This window comes from Oncorhynchus kisutch, linkage group LG23 (assembly GCF_002021735.2).
Source record: "Oncorhynchus kisutch isolate 150728-3 linkage group LG23, Okis_V2, whole genome shotgun sequence".
Classification (NCBI taxonomy): Eukaryota; Metazoa; Chordata; class Actinopteri; order Salmoniformes; family Salmonidae; genus Oncorhynchus; species Oncorhynchus kisutch.
Window position 1 is genome coordinate 45958102 of NC_034196.2, and position 20830 is coordinate 45978931.

A 20830-nucleotide genomic window follows, 5' to 3' on the forward strand; every position below is an offset into this window, starting at 1 on the left:
GTGCTATGTGGATGGACATGTGGATGGACATGTGGATGGACATGTGGATGGACATGTGGATGTGCTATGTGGGTGGACATGTGGATGTGCTATGTGGATGGACATGTGGATGTGCTATGTGGATGGACATGTGGATGTGCTATGCGTACGCATTGCTTGCTGTTTAGGGCTTTAGCCTGGGCTTCTGCATAAACGCTTTGTGACATCTGATGATGTATAAAGGGCTTTAGAAAATGCATTTGATTGATTGAGAGATAGAGAGAGAGAGACAGAGAGAGAGAGAGACAGAGAGAGACAGAGAGAGAGAGAGAGAGAGAGAGAGAGAGAGAGACAGAGAGAGAGAGAGAGAGAAGGAGAGAGAGAGAGAGAGAGAGAGAGAGAGACCAGAGAGAGAGAGAGAGAGAGAGAGAGAGAGAGAGAGAGAGAGAGAGAGAGAGAGAGAGAGAGAGAGAGAGAGAGAGAGAGAGAGACAGAGAGAGAGACTTTCCTTGATGTTATCAGGCTATAAATATATACCAGCGTCCAATGCATATCATCACCACTGATGGCTCCTTGTTTTATTCTAAATGTGTGTTCTTCGTGCTACGGCTAACGACTCTGTTTCTATCCCAAATGGTACCCTTATCTCACTTACGGCCAAGGCTGCAGCACCTGACTTCTCTCCAAGATGGGTTGGCGGGTGAAGCCTAAAAGGTACACACTCATTATGAATGGAATGAATGATCTGTGGTGGTTTATTGAACATTAATGATCTGTGGTGGTTTATTGAACATGAATGATCTGTGGTGAGACCGGCTCAATTCCCTAAATGTTATGAATGAAACCCAACACACCGGTTCTGTCTGCTACTCACACAGTCTCTCACTGTCTCACCGTCTCTCTCTTGCCCTTCAATTTCCCCCGATATAATTAACACCATGTGTGGATCACATCGACACAATCAACACTCTGAAGAATGAGAGGTCCAACAAGCTCCTGTGTGTCCATCAAGGACCTCCCTCTCTGTATCGCTCTGAAGAATGAGAGGTCCAACAAGCTCCTGTGTGTCCATCAAGGACCTCCCTCTCTGTATCGCTCTGAAGAATGAGAGGTCCAACAAGCTCCTGTGTGTCCATCAAGGACCTCCCTCTCTGTATCGCTCTGAAGAATGAGAGGTCCAACAAGCTCCTGTGTGTCCATCAAGGACCTCCCTCTCTGTATCGCTCTGAAGAATGAGAGGTCCAACAAGCTCCTGTGTGTCCATCAAGGACCTCCCTCTCTGTATCGCTCTGAAGAATGAGAGGTCCAACAAGCTCCTGTGTGTCCATCAAGGACCTCCCTCTCTGTATCGCTCTGAAGAATGAGAGGTCCAACAAGCTCCTGTGTGTCCATCAAGGGCCTCCCTCTCTGTATCGCTCTGAAGAATGAGAGGTCCAACAAGCTCCTGTGTGTCCATCAAGGACCTCCCTCTCTGTATCGCTCTGAAGAATGAGAGGTCCAACAAGCTCCTGTGTGTCCATCAAGGACCTCCCTCTCTGTATCGCTCTGAAGAATGAGAGGTCCAACAAGCTCCTGTGTGTCCATCAAGGACCTCCCTCTCTGTATCGCTCCCAATGAAGCCTGTTACATAGTTCTATTTCCCTATACTGGGTGAGACATGAGGGGGGGGTTACTGGGTGAGACGCGAGGGGGGAGGGGGGGTTACTGGGTGAGACATGAGGGGGGGGGGGGGTTACTGGGTGAGACATGAGGGGGGGGTTACTGGGTGAGACATGAGGGGGGGGGGGGTGTTACTGGGTGAGACGCGAGGGGGAGGGGGGGTTACTGGGTGAGACATGAGGGGGGGGGGGTTACTGGGTGAGACATGAGGGGGAGGGGGGGTTACTGGGTGAGACATGAGGGGGAGGGGGGGGGGGGTTAATGGGTGAGACATGAGGGGGAGGTTACTGGGTGAGACATGGGGGGGGGTGTTACTGGGTGAGGCGTGAGGGGGAGTTACTGGGTGAGACATGAGGGGGGGGGGGTTACTGGGTGAGACATGAGGGGGGGGTTACTGGGTGAGACATGAGGGGGAGGGGGGGGGGGGGGCTGGGGTTACTGGGTGAGACATGAGGGGGGTGTCACTGGGTGAGACATGAGGGGGAGGGGGGGGGCTGGGGTTACTGGGTGAGACATGAGGGGGGGGGTTAATGGGTGAGACATGAGGGGGGGTGTTACTGGGTGAGACATGAGGGGGGGTGTTACTGGGTGAGACATGAGGGGGGGTTACTGGGTGAGACATGAGGGGGAGGGGGGGGGGCTGGGGTTACTGGGTGACAGGAGTCAGGAGAGACTTGAGGTGTTGATATGAGAAGGTGAGGAGGAGGAGGGGGGGGGGTTCTGGGGGTAACAGAATGCTTGGCATCACTAGGGCCTACTCGAGGGTAATCCTCCCCTCACCTGATCCCACGGGTTCATGGTAGCAGCTGACTGGCTGATGGAGCATGCTGTGGGCCATGGCGAGGGGGGGTGGGGTGTTGTTTGCCAGGGGTTTCCGTGGCGACGGTAACTGGGGGTTTCTGACTCCAACTGCCAGTCTGGCTTCCTCTAGCTGCTCTGATTGTTTTCTGTTCATTCGGTGAGTCTTTGTGTCGGCCTGGTCAAAAGACCTTGAGTTTCTCAGTCATCTGCTGTTACCGCTGTCCTCAGCTAAGGCCCAGGGGAGGCCCCTCGCGTTGTTGGAGCAGTGATTCAAAAAAGAGAATGAAAGGAAAACAGGGAAGTTTCTCTCCTCTAGGATCATCTACAGGTTTCAGATTAAGACTGTATCAGTGTCGGAGTCCCAATGGGGACTTTTTTCTTCATTGTTAACACTTTTCCTTCCTGTTGAAATACTTCCTTAATGAAACATTCCTCGTTAGATGGATGGAAACGGCTACAGCTCAGTGATTTGACAGTGATTAAAGAATAACTTTGTACGACAAGAGAGGGATGAGTGAAAGGCTAAATGAACTCCTGGGCCGTAACAGAGCCTTAAGCAGGGTAAAACTCTCACACCCCTGCATTTGCTGAAAAAGAGACATAAAACCGCCAGCCATGTCAGGCCATATAGTCCCATTAAACCTGATAAAACCCCCAGCACAGCCATACAGGGCCATATAGTCCCATTAAACGTGATAAACCCCCAGCACAGCCATACAGGGCCATATAGTCCCATTAAACCTGATAAACCCCCAGCACAGCCATACAGGGCCATGTCGGGCCATATAGTCCCATTAAACCTGATAAACCCCCAGCACAGCCATACAGGGCCATATAGTCCCATTAAACCTGATAAACCCCCAGCACAGCCATACAAGGCCATATAGTCCCATTAAACCTGATAAACCCCCAGCACAGCCATACAGGGCCATATAGTCCCATTAAACCTGATAAACCCCCGGCACAGCCATACAGGGCCATATAGTCCCATTAAACCTGATAAACCCCCGGCACAGCCATACAGGGCCATATAGTCCCATTAAACCTGATAAACCCCCGGCACAGCCATACAAGGCCATATAGTCCCATTTAAGCTGATAAAAACCCCAGCACAGCCATACAGGGCCATGCATTCCTCCAACAGCCCTACATTCGGCAACATGGTCAAAATCTGAATCTGTCTCCATATGCTGGTAAATGATTAAACTAATAACAACTCCAGATCCAACTAACAGGCAAGCAGACAGACAGACAGGCAGACAGACAGACAGACAGACAGACAGACAGACAGACAGACAGACAGGCAGCCAGACAGACAGACAGACAGACAGACAGACAGACAGACAGACAGACAGACAGACAGACAGACAGGCAGACAGGCAGACAGACAGACAGACAGACCCTAGTACCACCAGAGGATCCCTACCTCACCATGTCGGAGTACACACACACACACACACACACACACGCACGCACACACACACACGCACGCACACACATGCACACACGCGCCCACGCACACACACGCACACACACACACGCACACGCACACGCACACACACACACACACACGCACACGCACACGCACGCACCACACACACACACACACACACACAGCAGTAGCTTAGCATGTCGGAGCACACCGATACGGTCTGAGAATATAAGAGGGAGACTGTCTAATTGAATGAAGCCCAACAAGTCATTGGAAGAACAGACAGTGGGTGTGATGCAGGGAGACATGACAGGTCTGCTCTCTCAGATGTTACCCAGCGTGCACAGCAGCAGACACCATTCCAGCTGTTGGGTCAGGTGTTGAAAGGGAACGGGGGCTATGTATCTAAGACAAGGAGGGAACAGGGTCCTGTATCTAAGACAATGAGGGAACAGGGTCCTGTATCTAAGACAATGAGGGAACAGGACTCTGTATCTAAGACAAGGAGGGAACAGGGCTCTGTATCTAAGACAAGGAGGGAACAGGGCTCTGTATCTAAGACAAGGAGGGAACATGACTCTGTATCTAAGACAAGGAGGGAACAGGACTCTGTATCTAAGACAAGGAGGGAACATGACTCTGTATCTAAGACAAGGAGGGAACAGGACTCTGTATCTAAGACAAGGAGGGAACATGACTCTGTATCTAAGACAAGGAGGGAACATGACTCTGTATCTATGACAAGGAGGGAACATGACTCTGTATCTAAGACAAGGAGGGAACAGGGCTCTGTATCTAAGACAAGGAGGGAACAGGGTCCTGTATCTACGACAAGGAGGGAACAGGGCTCTGTATCTAAGACAAGGAGGGAACAGGGCTCTGTATCTAAGACAAGGAGGGAACAGGGTCCTGTATCTACGACAGGAAGAGAGCAGGGTGGCACAGCATGTTGATGTGTGTGTCAAGGGACAGAACAGGATGTACTATTACTGAACTTCAAATCCCAGTGCAGGGAGATGCTACACTCTAAAATGACACCAATCTGGATATCTGTAATTCTCCTAAGTAAAAGCAGGATTTAGAAGAGGGATATGGGTTAGGGGGGAGCCTTATATGGACAGTAGGGGACAGATGTACCAACATCTCCTTTTGCTTGGACATAAAGTATAGTGTACACATCAATGGACCCGAGATTCCCGAGAACATGGATCAGACCCAGGATGCCGACCAGAGTCCGAATATACCCAAACAGATAGGAGTTGAGCAACTAGAAGTTTGACAGCTAGATGTTTAACAGCTAGGAGTTGAACAGACGGGAGTTGACTAGATGGGAGTTCAACAGATGGGAGTTCAACAGATGGGAGTTCAACAGATGGGAGTTGAACAGATGGGAGTTGAACAGACGGGAGTTGAACAGATGGGAGTTGAACAGACGGGAGTTGAACAGATGGGAGTTCAACAGACAGGAGTTGAGCAGCTAGAAGATTAACAGCTAGGAGTTTAACAGCTAGGAGTTGAACAGACGGGAGTTGAATAGATGGGAGTTGAACAGATGGGAGTTGAACAGATGGGAGTTGAACAGACGGGAGTTGAATAGATGGGAATTGAACAGATGGGAGTTGAACAGATGGGAGTTGAACAGATGGGAGTTGAACAGATGGGAGTTGAACAGACGGAGTTGAATAGATGGGAATTGAACAGATGGGAGTTGAATAGATGGGAGTTGAACAGATGGGAGTTCAACAAATGGGAGTTTGTGGTGTCCCAACTCTGACCCTGACTCAAAACATCATTTCACACATGCTAATTTTGCCCTTCTCTGTTGAGTAACAACTTTGCGTGTGAATGTCAAAATAAATCAACAACATCACTGAGTCATTGCTGCAGCCTCCCACTGACCTTTCTATGTCCACAGGCCAGACGAAGACGCTGTGTCACAGAGAAACAAGCCTTCGGTGCCCATATTAGGACATCCTTTGAATCACAAAGAGTTGGTGTCACATTGACTCCAGGCTGGCAAGGGTGAGGAGGAGGAATGGAGGACTGAAGGGTGAGGAGGAGGAGAAATGGAGGAGTGGAGGGCGAGGAGGAGGATGAATGGAGGAGTGGAGGGTGAGGAGGAGGAGGAATGGAGGAGTGGAGGGCGAGGAGGAGGAGGAATGGAGGAGTGGAGGGTGAGGAGGAGGAATGGAGGAGTGGAGGGTGAGGAGGAGGAGAAATGGAGGAGTGGAGGGTGAGGAGGAGGAGGAATGGAGGAGTGAAGGGTGAGGAGGAGGAGGAGTGAAGGGTGAGGAGGAGGAGGAATGGAGGAGTGAAGGGTGAGGAGGAGGAGTGGAGGGCGAGGAGGAGGAGAAATGGAGGAGTGAAGGGTGAGGAGGAGGAATGGAGGAGTGAAGGGTGAGGAGGAGGAGAAATGGAGGAGTGGAGGGTGAGGAGGAGGAGGAATGGAGGAGTGAAGGGTGAGGAGGAGGAGGAGTGAAGGGTGAGGAGGAGGAGGAATGGAGGAGTGAAGGGTGAGGAGGAGGAGTGGAGGGCGAGGAGGAGGAGAAATGGAGGAGTGAAGGGTGAGGAGGAGGAATGGAGGACTGGAGGGCGAGGAGGAGGAGAAATGGAGGAGTGAAGGGTGAGGAGGAGGAATGGAGGAGTGAAGGGTGAGGAGGAGGAGGAATGGAGGAGTGGAGGGTGAGGAGGGGGAGGAATGGAGGAGTGGAGGGCGAGGAGGAGGAGGAATGGAGGAGTGGAGGGTGAGGAGGAGAAATGGAGGAGTGAAGGGTGAGGAGGAGGAGTGAAGGGTGAAGGGTGAAGAGGAGGAGGAATGGAGGAGTGAAGGGTGAGGTGGAGGAATGGAGGAGTGAAGGGTGAGCAGGAGGAGGAATGGAGGAGTGGAGGGTGAGGAGGAGGAGGAATGGAGGAGTGAAGGGTGAGGAGGAGGAGGAGTGAAGGGTGAGGAGGAGGAATGGAGGAGTGGAGGGCGAGGAGGAGGAATGGAGGAGTGGAGGGCGAGGAGGAGGAGAAATGGAGGAGTGAAGGGTGAGGAGGAGGAATGGAGGAGTGGAGGGTGAGGAGGAGGAGGAATGGAGGAGTGGAGGGCGAGGAGGAGGAGGAATGGAGGAGTGGAGGGCGAGGAGGAGGAGGAATGGAGGAGTGGAGGGCGAGGAGGAGGAGGAATGGAGGAGTGGAGGGTGAGGAGGAGGAGAAATGGAGGAGTGAAGGGTGAGGAGGAGGAGGAGTGAAGGGTGAGGAGGAGGAATGGAGGAGTGGAGGGCGAGGAGGAGGAATGGAGGAGTGGAGGGCGAGGAGGAGGAGAAATGGAGGAGTGGAGGGTGAGGAGGAGGAGAAATGGAGGAGTGAAGGGTGAGGAGGAGGAGTGAAGGGTGAAGGGTGAAGAGGAGGAGGAATGGAGGAGTGAAGGGTGAGGTGGAGGAATGGAGGAGTGAAGGGTGAGCAGGAGGAGGAATGGAGGAGTGGAGGGTGAGGAGGAGGAGGAATGGAGGAGTGGAGGGCGAGGAGGAGGAGGAATGGAGGAGTGGAGGGCGAGGAGGAGGAGGAATGGAGGAGTGAAGGGTGAGGAGGAGGAGAAATGGAGGAGTGAAGGGTGAGGAGGAGGAGGAATGGAGGAGTGGAGGGCGAGGAGAAGGAGGAATGGAGGAGTGGAGGGCGAGGAGGAGGAGGAATGGAGGAGTGGAGGGTGAGGAGGAGGAGAAATGGAGGAGTGAAGGGTGAGGAGGAGGAATGGAGGAGTGGAGGGCGAGGAGGAGGATAAATGGAGGAGTGAAGGGTGAGGAGGAGGAATGGAGGAGTGGAGGGTGAGGAGGAGGAATGGAGGAGTGAAGGGTGAGGAGGAGGAGGAGTGAAGGGTGAGGAGGAGGAGAAATGGAGGAGTGGAGGGTGAGGAGGAGGAGAAATGGAGGAGTGGAGGGTGAGGAGGAGGAGGAATGGAGGAGTGGAGGGTGAGGAGGAGGATGAATGGAGGAGTGGAGGGTGAGGAGGAGGAGGAATGGAGGAGTGGAGGGCGAGGAGGAGGAGAAATGGAGGAGTGGAGGGTGAGGAGGAGGAGGAATGGAGGAGTGGAGGGTGAGGAGGAGGAGAAATGGAGGAGTGAAGGGTGAGGAGGAGGAGGAGTGAAGGGTGAGGAGGAGGAATGGAGGAGTGAAGGGTGAGGAGGAGGAGGAATGGAGGAGTGGAGGGCGAGGAGAAGGAGGAATGGAGGAGTGGAGGGCGAGGAGGAGGAGGAATGGAGGAGTGGAGGGTGAGGAGGAGGAGAAATGGAGGAGTGAAGGGTGAGGAGGAGGAATGGAGGAGTGGAGGGCGAGGAGGAGGATAAATGGAGGAGTGAAGGGTGAGGAGGAGGAATGGAGGAGTGGAGGGTGAGGAGGAGGAATGGAGGAGTGAAGGGTGAGGAGGAGGAGGAGTGAAGGGTGAGGAGGAGGAGAAATGGATGAGTGGAGGGTGAGGAGGAGGAGGAATGGAGGAGTGGAGGGTGAGGAGGAGGAGGAATGGAGGAGTGGAGGGTGAGGAGGAGGAGGAATGGAGGAGTGGAGGGCGAGGAGGAGGAGAAATGGAGGAGTGGAGGGCGAGGAGGAGGAGGAATGGAGGAGTGGAGGGTGAGGAGGAGGAGAAATGGAGGAGTGAAGGGTGAGGAGGAGGAGGAGTGAAGGGTGAGGAGGAGGAATGGAGGAGTGGAGGGTGAGGAAGAGGAGGAATGGAGGAGTGGAGGGCGAGGAGGAGGAGGAATGGAGGAGTGGAGGGCGAGGAGGAGTGGAATGGAGGAGTGGAGGGTGAGGAGGAGGAGAAATGGAGGAGTGAAGGGTGAGGTGGAGGAATGGAGGAGTGAAGGGTGAGCAGGAGGAGGAATGGAGGAGTGGAGGGTGAGGAGGAGGAGGAATGGAGGAGTGGAGGGCGAGGAGGAGGAGAAATGGAGGAGTGGAGGGCGAGGAGGAGGAGGACTGGAGGAGTGAAGGGTGAGGAGGAGGAGAAATGGAGGAGTGAAGGGTGAGGAGGAGGAGGAATGGAGGAGTGGAGGGCGAGGAGGAGGAGGAATGGAGGAGTGGAGGGCGAGGAGGAGGAATGGAGGAGTGGAGGGTGAGGAGGAGGATAAATGGAGGAGTGAAGGGTGAGGAGGAGGAATGGAGGAGTGGAGAGCGAGGAGGAGGAGAAATGGAGGAGTGAAGGGTGAGGAGGAGGAGGAGTGAAGGGTGAGGAGGAGGAATGGAGGAGTGGAGGGCGAGGAGGAGGAATGGAGGAGTGGAGGGCGAGGAGGAGGAGAAATGGAGGAGTGAAGGGTGAGGAGGAGGAATGGAGGAGTGGAGGGCGAGGAGGAGGAGAAATGGAGGAGTGAAGGGTGAGGAGGAGGAATGGAGGAGTGAAGGGTGAGCAGGAGGAGGAATGGAGGAGTGAAGGGTGAGGAGGAGGAATGGAGGAGTGGAGGGCGAGGAGGAGGAGGAATGGAGAAGTGGAGGGTGAGGAGGAGGAGGAGTGAAGGGTGAAGAGGAGGAGGAATGAAGGGTGAAGAGGAGGAGGAATGGAGGAGTGAAGGGTGAGGAGGAGGAGGAGGAGTGAAGGGTGAAGAGGAGGAGGAATGGAGGAGTGAAGGGTGAGGAGGAGGAGGAATGGAGGAGTGAAGGGGTGAGGAGGAGAGGAGTGAAGGGTGAAGAGGAGGAGGAATGGAGGAGTGAAGGGTGAGGAGGAGGAATGGAGGAGTGAAGGGTGAGCAGGAGGAGGAATGAGGAGTGAAGGGCGAGGAGGAGGAGGAATGGATGAGTGGAGGGCGAGGAGGAGGAGAAATGGAGGAGTGGAGGGTGAGGAGGAGGAATGGAGGAGTGGAGGGCGAGGAGGAGGAGGAATGGAGGAGTGGAGGGTGAGGAGGAGGAGGAATGGAGGAGTGAAGGGTGAGAAGGAGGAGGAATGGAGGAGTGGAGGGCGAGGAGGAGGAGGAATGGAGGAGTGGAGGGTGAGGAGGAGGAGGAATGGAGGAGTGAAGGGTGAGGAGGAGAGGGTGAGGAGGAGAGGGTGAGGAGGAGGAGGGTGAGGAAGAGGGATGGAGGAGTGGAGGGTGAGGAAGAGGAGGAGGGGAGGGTGAGGAGGGGAGTGTGAGGAGGAGGAGGGTGAGGATGAGGAGGGTGAGGAGGAGGGATGGAGAAGTGGAGGGTGAGGAAGAGGGTTGGAGGAGTGAAGGGTGAGGAAGAGGAAGAGGGATGAGGAGGGGAGGTTGAGGAAGGGAGGGTGAGGAGGGGAGTGTGATGAAGAGGGATGGAGGAGGGGAGGTTGAGGAGGGGAGGGTGAGGAAGGGAGGGTGAGGAACGGTTGGTGTGTGTTGGTGTGTGTCGGTGTGTGTTGGTGTGTGTCGGTTGTGTGTTGGTGTGTTGGTGTGTATTGGTGTGTGTTGGTGTGTTGGTGTGTTAACCTGAGCGAGAGAGAGAGTTGGAGCTGAGACATACACAGAGAGAGAGAGAGAGATGGAGCTGAGACACACAGAGAGAGAGAGAGATGGAGCTGAGACACACACAGAGAGAGAGAGAGATGGAGAGAGAGAGAGAGAGAGAGAGAGGAGAGAGAGAAGAGAGAGAGATGGAGAGAGAGAGGGAGCTGAGACACACACAGAGAGAGAGAGAGATGGAGGCTGAGACACACACACAGAGAGAGAGATGGAGAGATGGAGAGAGGGAGAGAGAGAGAGAGAGAGAGAGAGAGAGAGAGAGAGAGAGAGAGAGGAGAGAAGAGGAGAGAGAGAGAGAGAGACGAGAGAGAGGAGAGAGAAGAGAGAGAGAGAGAGAGGAGAGAGGAGAGGAGAGGAGAGAGAGGAGAGAGAGAGAGAGAGACATTAAGCTGAGACACACAGAGAGATGTTTAGCTTGGCATGGCCTGGTTAGGGCTGTCTCTTACCTGGCTCTCTCAGTATGAGCTGGGCCATAGCCTGGGCGTTCCCTGCTTCGTTCTCAGCCACACACTGATAGAAACCTTCATCTGACTTCACCAGACCAAGGATCTGGAGGTTACTGCCATCCTAAAGACGCAGGTTTAACACTTAGAATGCTATTTGATTGTTCAATGTACATGAACGTATAATGTGAAGTTCGTTCTTCTGCTAAAACAACCGCTCCACAAGACAATCAGTACCGACACAGAAAAATGATATTATATACGGTTGTGGTACTATATATTACCATACATGGACGGACACACACACACACACACACACACACACACACACACACACACACACACACACACACACACACACACACACACACACACAGTCCTTTGATTTGTTTAACTCACAACGATCTGGAAGTAGTCACTGGGGATGACCTCCTCTCCGTTCTTCATCCAGTGCACCGTAGGAGGAGGGTTCCCCGTTACAGCACACTCCAGCTCCATGTCCGTACTCTCATAGGAATACGTGTTGGTGGGGTAGTTCAGGAACTGGGGTGGCACTGTAGAGAGGGGGAGACAGGGTTAGGGTTAGACATACGTGTTGGTGGGGTAGTTCAGGAACTGGGGTGGCACTGTAGAGAGGGGTACAGGGTTAGGGTTAGACATACGTGTTGGTGGGGGTAGTTTCAGTGGATGACAGCTTGGTAACAAGTATCAGAGGATGACAGCTTGGTAACAAGTATCAGAGGATGACAGCTTGGTAACAAGTATCAGAGGATGACAGCTTGGTAACACGTATCAATGGATGACAGCTTGGTAACAAGTATCAGAGGATGACAGCTTGGTAACACGCATCAATGGATGACAGCTTGGTAACAAGTATCAGAGGATGACAGCTTTGGTAACAAGTATCAGAGGATGACAGCTTGGTAACACGTATCAATGGATGACAGCTTGGTAACAAGTATCAGAGGATGACAGCTTGGTAACAAGTATCAGAGGATGACAGCTTGGTAACAAGTATCAGAGGATGACAGCTTGGTAACAAGTATCAGAGGATGACAGCTTGGTAACAAGTATCAGAGGATGACAGCTTGGTAACACGTATCAATGGATGACAGCTTGGTAACAAGTATCAGAGGATGACAGCTTGGTAACAAGTATCAGAGGATGACAGCTTGGTAACAAGTATCAGAGGATGACAGCTTGGTAACACGTATCAATGGATGACAGCTTGGTAACAAGTATCAGAGGATGACAGCTTGGTAACAAGTATCAATGGATGACAGCTTGGTAACAAGTATCAGAGGATGACAGCTTGGTAACAAGTATCAGAGGATGACAGCTTGGTAACAAGTATCAATGGATGACAGCTTGTGAACAAGTTTCAGTGGATGACAGCTTGTGAACAAGTTTCAGTGGATGACAGCTTGGTAACAAGTATCAATGGATGACAGCTTGTGAACAAGTTTCAGTGGATGACAGCTTGTGAACAAGTTTCAGTGGATGACAGAATGTTCTTCATATTACAGTGCTATGACTACTTCTCCATTCAGTGTCTAGTTGTCACTACTACACGTGTAGGATCTTAATTTGATGCCTGTGTGCTAGAACAGGAAAATAATCCAACCCAAAACAAGGAAAATGTGAATTATTATGTACAAGGAGACAGAGTGATGCCTTAGACCGCTGAACCAGGGTCTGTAGTGCCACCTCAAGCACTGTGATGCCTTAGACCGCTGAACCAGGGTCTGTAGTGACACCTCAAGCACTGTGATGCCTTAGACCGCTGAACCAGGGTCTGTAGTGACACCTCAAGCACTGTGATGCCTTAGACCGCTGAACCAGGGTCTGTAGTGACTCCTCTAACACTGAGATGCCTTAGACCACTGAACCAGGGTCTGTAGTGACTCCTCTAGCACTGAGATGCAGTGCCTTAGACCGCTGAACCAGGGTCTGTAGTGACTCCTCTAGCACTGAGATGCAGTGCCTTAGACCGCTGAACCAGGGTCTGTAGTGACTCCTCTAGCACTGAGATGCAGTGCCTTAGACCACTGAACCAGGGTCTGTAGTGACTCCTCTAGCACTGAGATGCAGTGCCTTAGACCACTGAACCAGGGTCTGTAGTGACTCCTCTAGCACTGAGATGCAGTGCCTTAGATCGCTGAACCAGGGTCTGTAGTGATGTCTCTAGCACTGAGATGCAGTGCCTTAGACCGCTGAACCAGGGTCTGTAGTGATGTCTCTAGCACTGAGATGCAGTGCCTTAGACCACTGAACCAGGGTCTGTAGTGACTCCTCTAGCACTGAGATGCAGTGCCTTAGACCACTGAACCAGGGTCTGTAGTGACTCCTCTAGCACTGAGATGCAGTGCCTTAGACCGCTGAACCAGGGTCTGTAGTGACTCCTCTAGCACTGAGATGCAGTGCCTTAGACCACTGAACCAGGGTCTGTAGTGACTCCTCTAGCACTGAGATGCAGTGCCTTAGACCACTGAACCAGGGTCTGTAGTGACTCCTCTAGCACTGAGATGCAGTGCCTTAGATCGCTGAACCAGGGTCTGTAGTGATGTCTCTAGCACTGAGATGCAGTGCCTTAGACCTCTGAACCAGGGTCTGTAGTGACTCCTCTAACACTTTAACACTTAGACCGCTGCGCCACTCGGGAGGCTCTGAATGGATCTTCTGTGTGTGAATACTGTATGACTAAAGCCAGTTGAGAAACTAAACAATGCATATTCTGATTCTGCCTTGCTTCCAACCCCTCTTAATTTAAAGCAGTAGAAAAACAAACAATATGTCACCCGAGGAAATTAATTATCGATTTGATTCTCTTGCTAGCACCTTCTAATCACTGATTTGCACTGACGTTCATTTGTTCTCCATTCATCCATGTATTCTACCTCAAATCTGTTGTGTCTGTCCTGTCTTGTCCTGTCCTGTCCTGTTCTGTCCTGTCCTGTTCAGTTGTGTTATAGGTCTATAAAGCCTGTCCTGTCCTGTTCTGTCCTGTCCTGTTCTGTTGTGTTATAGGTCTATAAAGCCTGTCCTGTCCTGTCCTGTTCTGTTCTGTTCTGTTCTGTCCTGTCCTGTCCTGTTATGTTGTGTTATAGGTCTATAAAGCCTGTCCTGTCCTGTTCTGTCCTGTCCTGTCCTATCCTGTCCTGTTCTGTCCTGTTCTGTCCTGTCCTGTCCTGTTCTGTCCTGTTCTGTCCTGTTCTGTTCTGTCCTGTCCTGTTCTGTCCTGTCCTGTTCTGTTGTGTTATAGGTCTATAAAGCCTGTCCTGTCCTGTTCTGTCCTGTCCTGTTCTGTCCTGTCCTGTCCTGTTCTGTTGTGTTATAGGTCTATAAAGCCTGTCCTGTTCTGTCCTGTCCTGTTCTGTCCTGTCCTGTTCTGTCCTGTCCTGTCCTGTCCTGTCCTGTCCTGTTCTGTCCTGTCCTGTCCTGTTCTGTTTGTTTAATTACAACATTGAGTATAAAACTCTACAGTTTAATATTTGATCGCAAACAATAAATAGAACTACACAATATGGATATAGTCAGAGAGAGAGAGGGAGGGGATGGAGAGAAGGAGGGGATGGAGAGAAGGAGGGGATGGAGAGAAGGAGGGGATGGAGAGAGGGAGGGGATGGAGAGAGGGAGGGGATGGAGAGAAGGAGGGGATGGAGAGAGGGAGGGGATGGAGAGAGGGAGAGGAAGAGAGAGGAATGTAGAGAGGGAGGGGATGGAGAGAAGGAGGGGATGGAGAGAAGGAGGGGATGGAGAGAAGGAGGGGATGGAGAGAGGGAGGGGAATGTAGAGAGGGAGGGGATGGAGAGAAGGAGGGGATGGAGAGAAGGAGGGGATGGAGAGAGGGAGGGGATGGAGAGAAGGAGGGGATGGAGAGAGGGAGGGGATGGAGAGAGGGAGGGGATGGAGAGAGGGAGGGGAATGGAGAGAGGGAGGGGATGGAGAGAAGGAGGGGATGGAGAGAGGGAGAGGAAGAGAGAGGAATGTAGAGAGGGAGGGGATGGAGAGAAGGAGGGGATGGAGAGAGGGAGGGGAATGTAGAGAGGGAGGGGAATGGAGAGAGGGAGAGGAAGAGAGAGGAATGTAGAGAGGGAGGGGATGGAGAGAAGGAGGGGATGGAGAGAAGGAGGGGAATGTAGAGAGGGAGGGGAATGTAGAGAGGGAGGGTATGGAGAGAGGGAGAGGAATGTAGAGAGGGAGGGGAATGGAGAGAGGGAGAGGAAGAGAGAGGAATGTAGAGAGGGAGGGGATGGAGAGAAGGAGGGGAATGTAGAGAGGGAGGGGAATGGAGAGAGGGAGAGGAAGAGAGAGGAATGTAGAGAGGGAGGGATGGAGAGAAGGAGGGGAATGTAGAGAGGGAGGGGAATGGAGAGAGGGAGAGGAAGAGAGAGGAATGTAGAGAGGGAGGGGATGGAGAGAAGGAGGGGAATGTAGAGAGGGAGGGGAATGGAGAGAGGGAGGGGAATGTAGAGAGGGAGGGGAATGGAGAGAGGGAGGGGAATGTAGAGAGGGAGGGTATGGAGAGAGGGAGAGGAAGAGAGAGGAATGGAGAGAGGGAGGGGAATGGAGAGAGGGACAGGAAGAGAGAGGAATGGAGAGAGGGAGGAGAATGGAGAGGGAGGGGAATGGAGAGAGGGAGGGGAGGAGAGAGAGGGAGGGGATGAGGGAGAGAGAGAGAGAAAGACAGAGACAGAGAGACGGAGTGAGCGACAGAGAAAAACAGAGTGAAAGTGTGAGGAAACGAGATAGGATCACTCAAGGAAATCGTAGGTCCAAGACTTTACGTTTGAGAGTGTTTTAGTGTGGTCACCTGTAGGACAGAACGCCTCTACAGCCACATCACTCTGCACTTTGTCTCACCTCTGCAGCCTTAGCTGTCTTGGTCAGCTTGTGTTTGTGTGTGTACCTCCAGAAGGGGAGGGGGGTGTAAGTAGGGGGTTGACAGTAGGACATGGGAGCAGAAAGATACCCCCCAACCCCCCTACAATCTACCAACACACAGACACACAGACAGTGTGTCCATCTCTTCCTTCTACTTCCTCAGATACACGATGACAGTCAGACTTCCTCAGACACACTATGACAGTCAGACTTCCTGAACACCCTATGACAGTCAGACTTCCTCAGACACACGATGACAGTCAGACTCCTGAAACATCCTATGACAGTCAGACTTCCTTCGAAAACACTATGATAGTCAGACTTCCTTCGAAACACTCTATGGCAGTCAGACTTCCTCAGACTCACTATGACAGTCAGACTCCTGAAACACCCTATGACAGTCAGCCTTCCTCAGACACCCTATGACAGTCAGACTTCCTCAGACTCACTATGACAGTCAGACTCCTGAAACATCCTATGACAGTCAGACTTCCTCAGACATCCTATGACAGTCAGACTTCCTCAGACACCCTATGACAGTCACACTTCCTCAGACTCACTATGACAGTCAGACTCCTGAAACATCCTATGACAGTCAGACTTCCTGAAACATCCTATGACAGTCAGACTTCCTCAGACACCCTATGACAGACAGACTTCCTCAGACACCCTATGACAGTCACACTTCCTCAGACTCACTATGACAGTCAGACTCCTGAAACATCCTATGACAGTCAGACTTCCTGAAACATCCTATGACAGTCAGACTTCCTCAGACACCCTATGACAGACAGACTTCCTCAGACACACTATGACAGACAGACTTCCTCATACACACTATGACAGACGGACTTCCTGAAACACCCTATGACAGTCAGACTTCCTGAAACATCATATGACAGTCAGACTTCCTCAGACACACGATGACAGTCAGACTTCCTCAGACACACGATGACAGTCAGACTTCCTCAGACTCACTATGACAGTCAGACTTCCTGAAACACCCTATGACAGACAGACTTCCTCAGACACCCTATGACAGACAGACTTCCTCAGACACCCTATGAAAGACAGACTTCCTCAGACACACTATGACAGTCAGACTTCCTGAAACCCCCTATGACAGTCAAACTTCCTCAGACACACTATGACAGACTTCCTCAGACACACTATGACAGACTTCCTCAGACACACTATGACAGACTTCCTCAGACACACTATGACAGACTTCCTCAGACACCCTATGACAGACTTCCTCAGACACACTATGACAGACTTCCTCAGACACCCTATGACAGACTTCCTCAGACACCCTATGACAGACTTCCTCAGACACACTATGACAGACTTCCTCAGACACCCTATGACAGACATACTTCCTCAGACACACTATGACAGACTTCCTCAGACACCCTATGACAGACTTCCTCAGACACACTATGACAGACTTCCTCAGACACACTATGACAGACTTCCTCAGACACCCTATGACAGACTTCCTCAGACACACTATGACAGACTTCCTCAGACACCCTATGACAGACTTCCTCAGACACCCTATGACAGTCAGACTTCCTGAAACATCCTATGACAGTCAGACTTCCTGAAACATCCTATGACAGACAGACTTCCTGAAACATCCTATGACAGACGGACTTCCTCAGACACACTATGACAGACTTCCTCAGACACACTATGACAGTCAGGCTTCCTCAGACACACTATGACAGTCAGACTTCCTGAAACACCCTATGACAGACAGACTTCCTCAGACACCCTATGACAGTCAGACTTACTGAAACATCCTATGACAGTCAGACTTCCTGAAACATCCTATGACAGACAGACTTCCTGAAACATCCTATGACAGACAGACTTCCTCAGACACCCTATGACAGACTTCCTCAGACACCCTATGACAGACTTCCTCAGACACACTATGACAGTGAGACATGTTATGATGCTACCACCCGTTTCTCCAACAGATGCATCTGTCTCTGAGGTATGAAAACGTGTCAACAAACAGAGAACTATAGAACAACAACACGATGTGAATAAGCACTGACCTCCTCTGAATCACTGGTAAAAACACATCTGGCAGATTGGGAACAGGCCAGGGATATTAGTATGGTAAAAACGGCAAGAAGAACAATACATTTTCACAGAACAATAAGTAGTCGGCAGCTGCAAAATGTATCGCGTACACATACATGCACCTGTTAAATCTACTATACATGCACCTGTTAAATCTACTATACATGCACCTGTTAAATCTACTATACATGCACCTGTTAAATCTACTATACATGCACCTGTTAAATCTACTATACAGAATAAACCTGTTAAATCTACTATACAGAATAAACCTGTTAAATCTACTATACAGAATAAGCCTGTTAAATCTACTATACAGAATAAACCAGTTAAATCTACTATACAGAATAAACATGTTAAATCTGTATATATGTATATATGTGTATATGTGTATATGTATATATGTGTATATGTATATATAGGTATGTATATATGTGTATATGTATATATAGGTATGTATATATGTGTATATGTATATATAGGTATGTATATATGTGTATATGTATATATGTGTATATGTATATATGTGTATATGTATATATGTGTATATGTATATATAGGTATGTATATATGTGTATATGTATATATAGGTATGTATATATGTGTATATGTATATATAGGTATGTATATATGTGTATATGTATATATAGGTATGTATATATGTGTATATGTATATATAGGTATGTATATATGTGTATATGTATATATGTGTATATGTGTATATGTGTATATGTATATATGTATATATAGGTATGTATATATGTGTATATGTATATATGTGTATATGTATATATGTGTATATGTATATATGTGTTGTGTATATGTATATATGTGTATATGTATATATGTGTATATGTATATATGTGTATATGTATATATGTGTATATGTATATATGTGTATATGTATATATGTGTATATGTGTATATGTATATATGTGTATATGTATATATGTGTATATGTATATATAGGTATGTATATATGTGTATATGTGTATATGTGTATATGTATGCATGTGTATATGTGTATCTATATAGGTATGTATATATGTATATATGTGTATATGTATATATGTGTATATGTATATATAGGTATGTATATATGTGTATATGTATATATGTGTATATGTGTATATGTATATATGTATATATAGGTATGTATATATGTGTATATGTATATATAGGTATGTATATATGTGTATATGTATATATAGGTATGTATATATGTGTATATGTATATATGTGTATATGTGTATATGTATATATGTATATATAGGTATGTATATATGTGTATATGTATATATAGGTATGTATATATGTGTATATGTATATATGTGTATATGTATATATGTGTATATGTATATATGTGTATATGTATATATGTGTATATGTATATATGTGTATATGTATATATGTGTATATGTGTATATGTATATATGTGTATATGTATATATGTGTATATGTATATATGTGTATATGTATATATGTGTATATGTATATATGTGTATATGTATATATGTGTATATGTATATATGTGTATATGTATATATGTGTATATGTATATATGTGTATATGTATATATGTGTATATGTGTATATGTATATATGTGTATATGTATATATGTGTATATGTATATATAGGTATGTATATATGTGTATATGTGTATATGTGTATATGTATATATGTGTATATGTATATATGTGTATATGTATATATGTGTATATGTATATATGTGTATATGTATATATGTGTATATGTATATATGTGTATATGTATATATGTGTATATGTATATATGTGTATATGTATATATGTGTATATGTATATATGTGTATATGTGTATATGTATATATGTGTATATGTATATATGTGTATATGTATATATAGGTATGTATATATGTGTATATGTGTATATGTGTATATGTATGCATGTGTATATGTGTATCTATATAGGTATGTATATATGTATATATGTGTATATGTATATATGTGTATATGTATATATAGGTATGTATATATGTGTATATGTATATATGTGTATATGTGTATATGTATATATGTATATATAGGTATGTATATATGTGTATATGTATATATAGGTATGTATATATGTGTATATGTATATATAGGTATGTATATATGTGTATATGTATATATGTGTATATGTGTATATGTATATATGTATATATAGGTATGTATATATGTGTATATGTATATATAGGTATGTATATATGTGTATATGTATATATAGGTATGTATATATGTGTATATGTGTATATGTATATATGTATATATGTGTATATGTATATATGTGTATATGTATATATGTGTATATGTATATATAGGTATGTATATATGTGTATATGTATGCATGCGTATATGGATATATATATTTTGTAACGCTCGTCCTCTTCTTCTGACGAGGAGTCGCAAGGATCGGACCAAAGCGCAGCGTGGTAAGTGTCCGTAATGGTTTAATCAAAACACAACAGAACACTGGAACAAAACAATAAACGTGAACAAATGAAACAGTCCCGTGTGGCAACAAGCACTGACACGGAAGACAGAAAATAGACACCCACGAAACACAGGTGGAAAAAGGCTACCTAAGTATGATTCTCAATCAGAGACAACTAACGACAGCTGCCTCTGATTGAGAACCATACTAGGACGGACACAGACACCAACATAGATAAACAAACATAGACTGCCCACCCCAACTCACGCCCTGACCATACTAAAACAGACAAAACAAAGGAACTAAGGTCAGAACGTAACATATTTACCCCAAAAATATATTTGGGATTGGAAATGATGCAGACAATTACATTGATGGAAGCAACAATCTTTCCGCAATATTAAGCTGATCAACCACTAAAGAATTAACAAATAAAATAAACAATACTAATAAAAACAGGTTTAAAAAAAGGTTACTGAGACTAAACTACTGTAGTGTATGTTGCTAGGTTACTGAGACTAAACTACTGCAGTGTATGTTGCTAGGTTACTGAGACTAAACTACTGCAGTGTATGTTGCTAGGTTACTGAGACTAAACTACTGTAGTGTATGTTGCTAGGTTACTGAGACTAAACTACTGTAGTGTAT

At 48.1% G+C, this 20830-nt stretch overlaps 1 protein-coding gene across 1 annotated transcript in view; it reads right to left on the reverse strand.

Moving 5' to 3' along the window:
- Positions 1 to 20830, reverse strand: part of LOC109881724 (netrin receptor DCC-like) — a 351830-nt gene that overhangs the window by 257287 nt on the left and 73713 nt on the right. Inside the window, 2 exon segments of the mRNA XM_031802667.1 lie at positions 10754 to 10874; positions 11150 to 11304. Of these exon segments, the coding sequence (XP_031658527.1) occupies positions 10754 to 10874; positions 11150 to 11304 (276 nt within the window).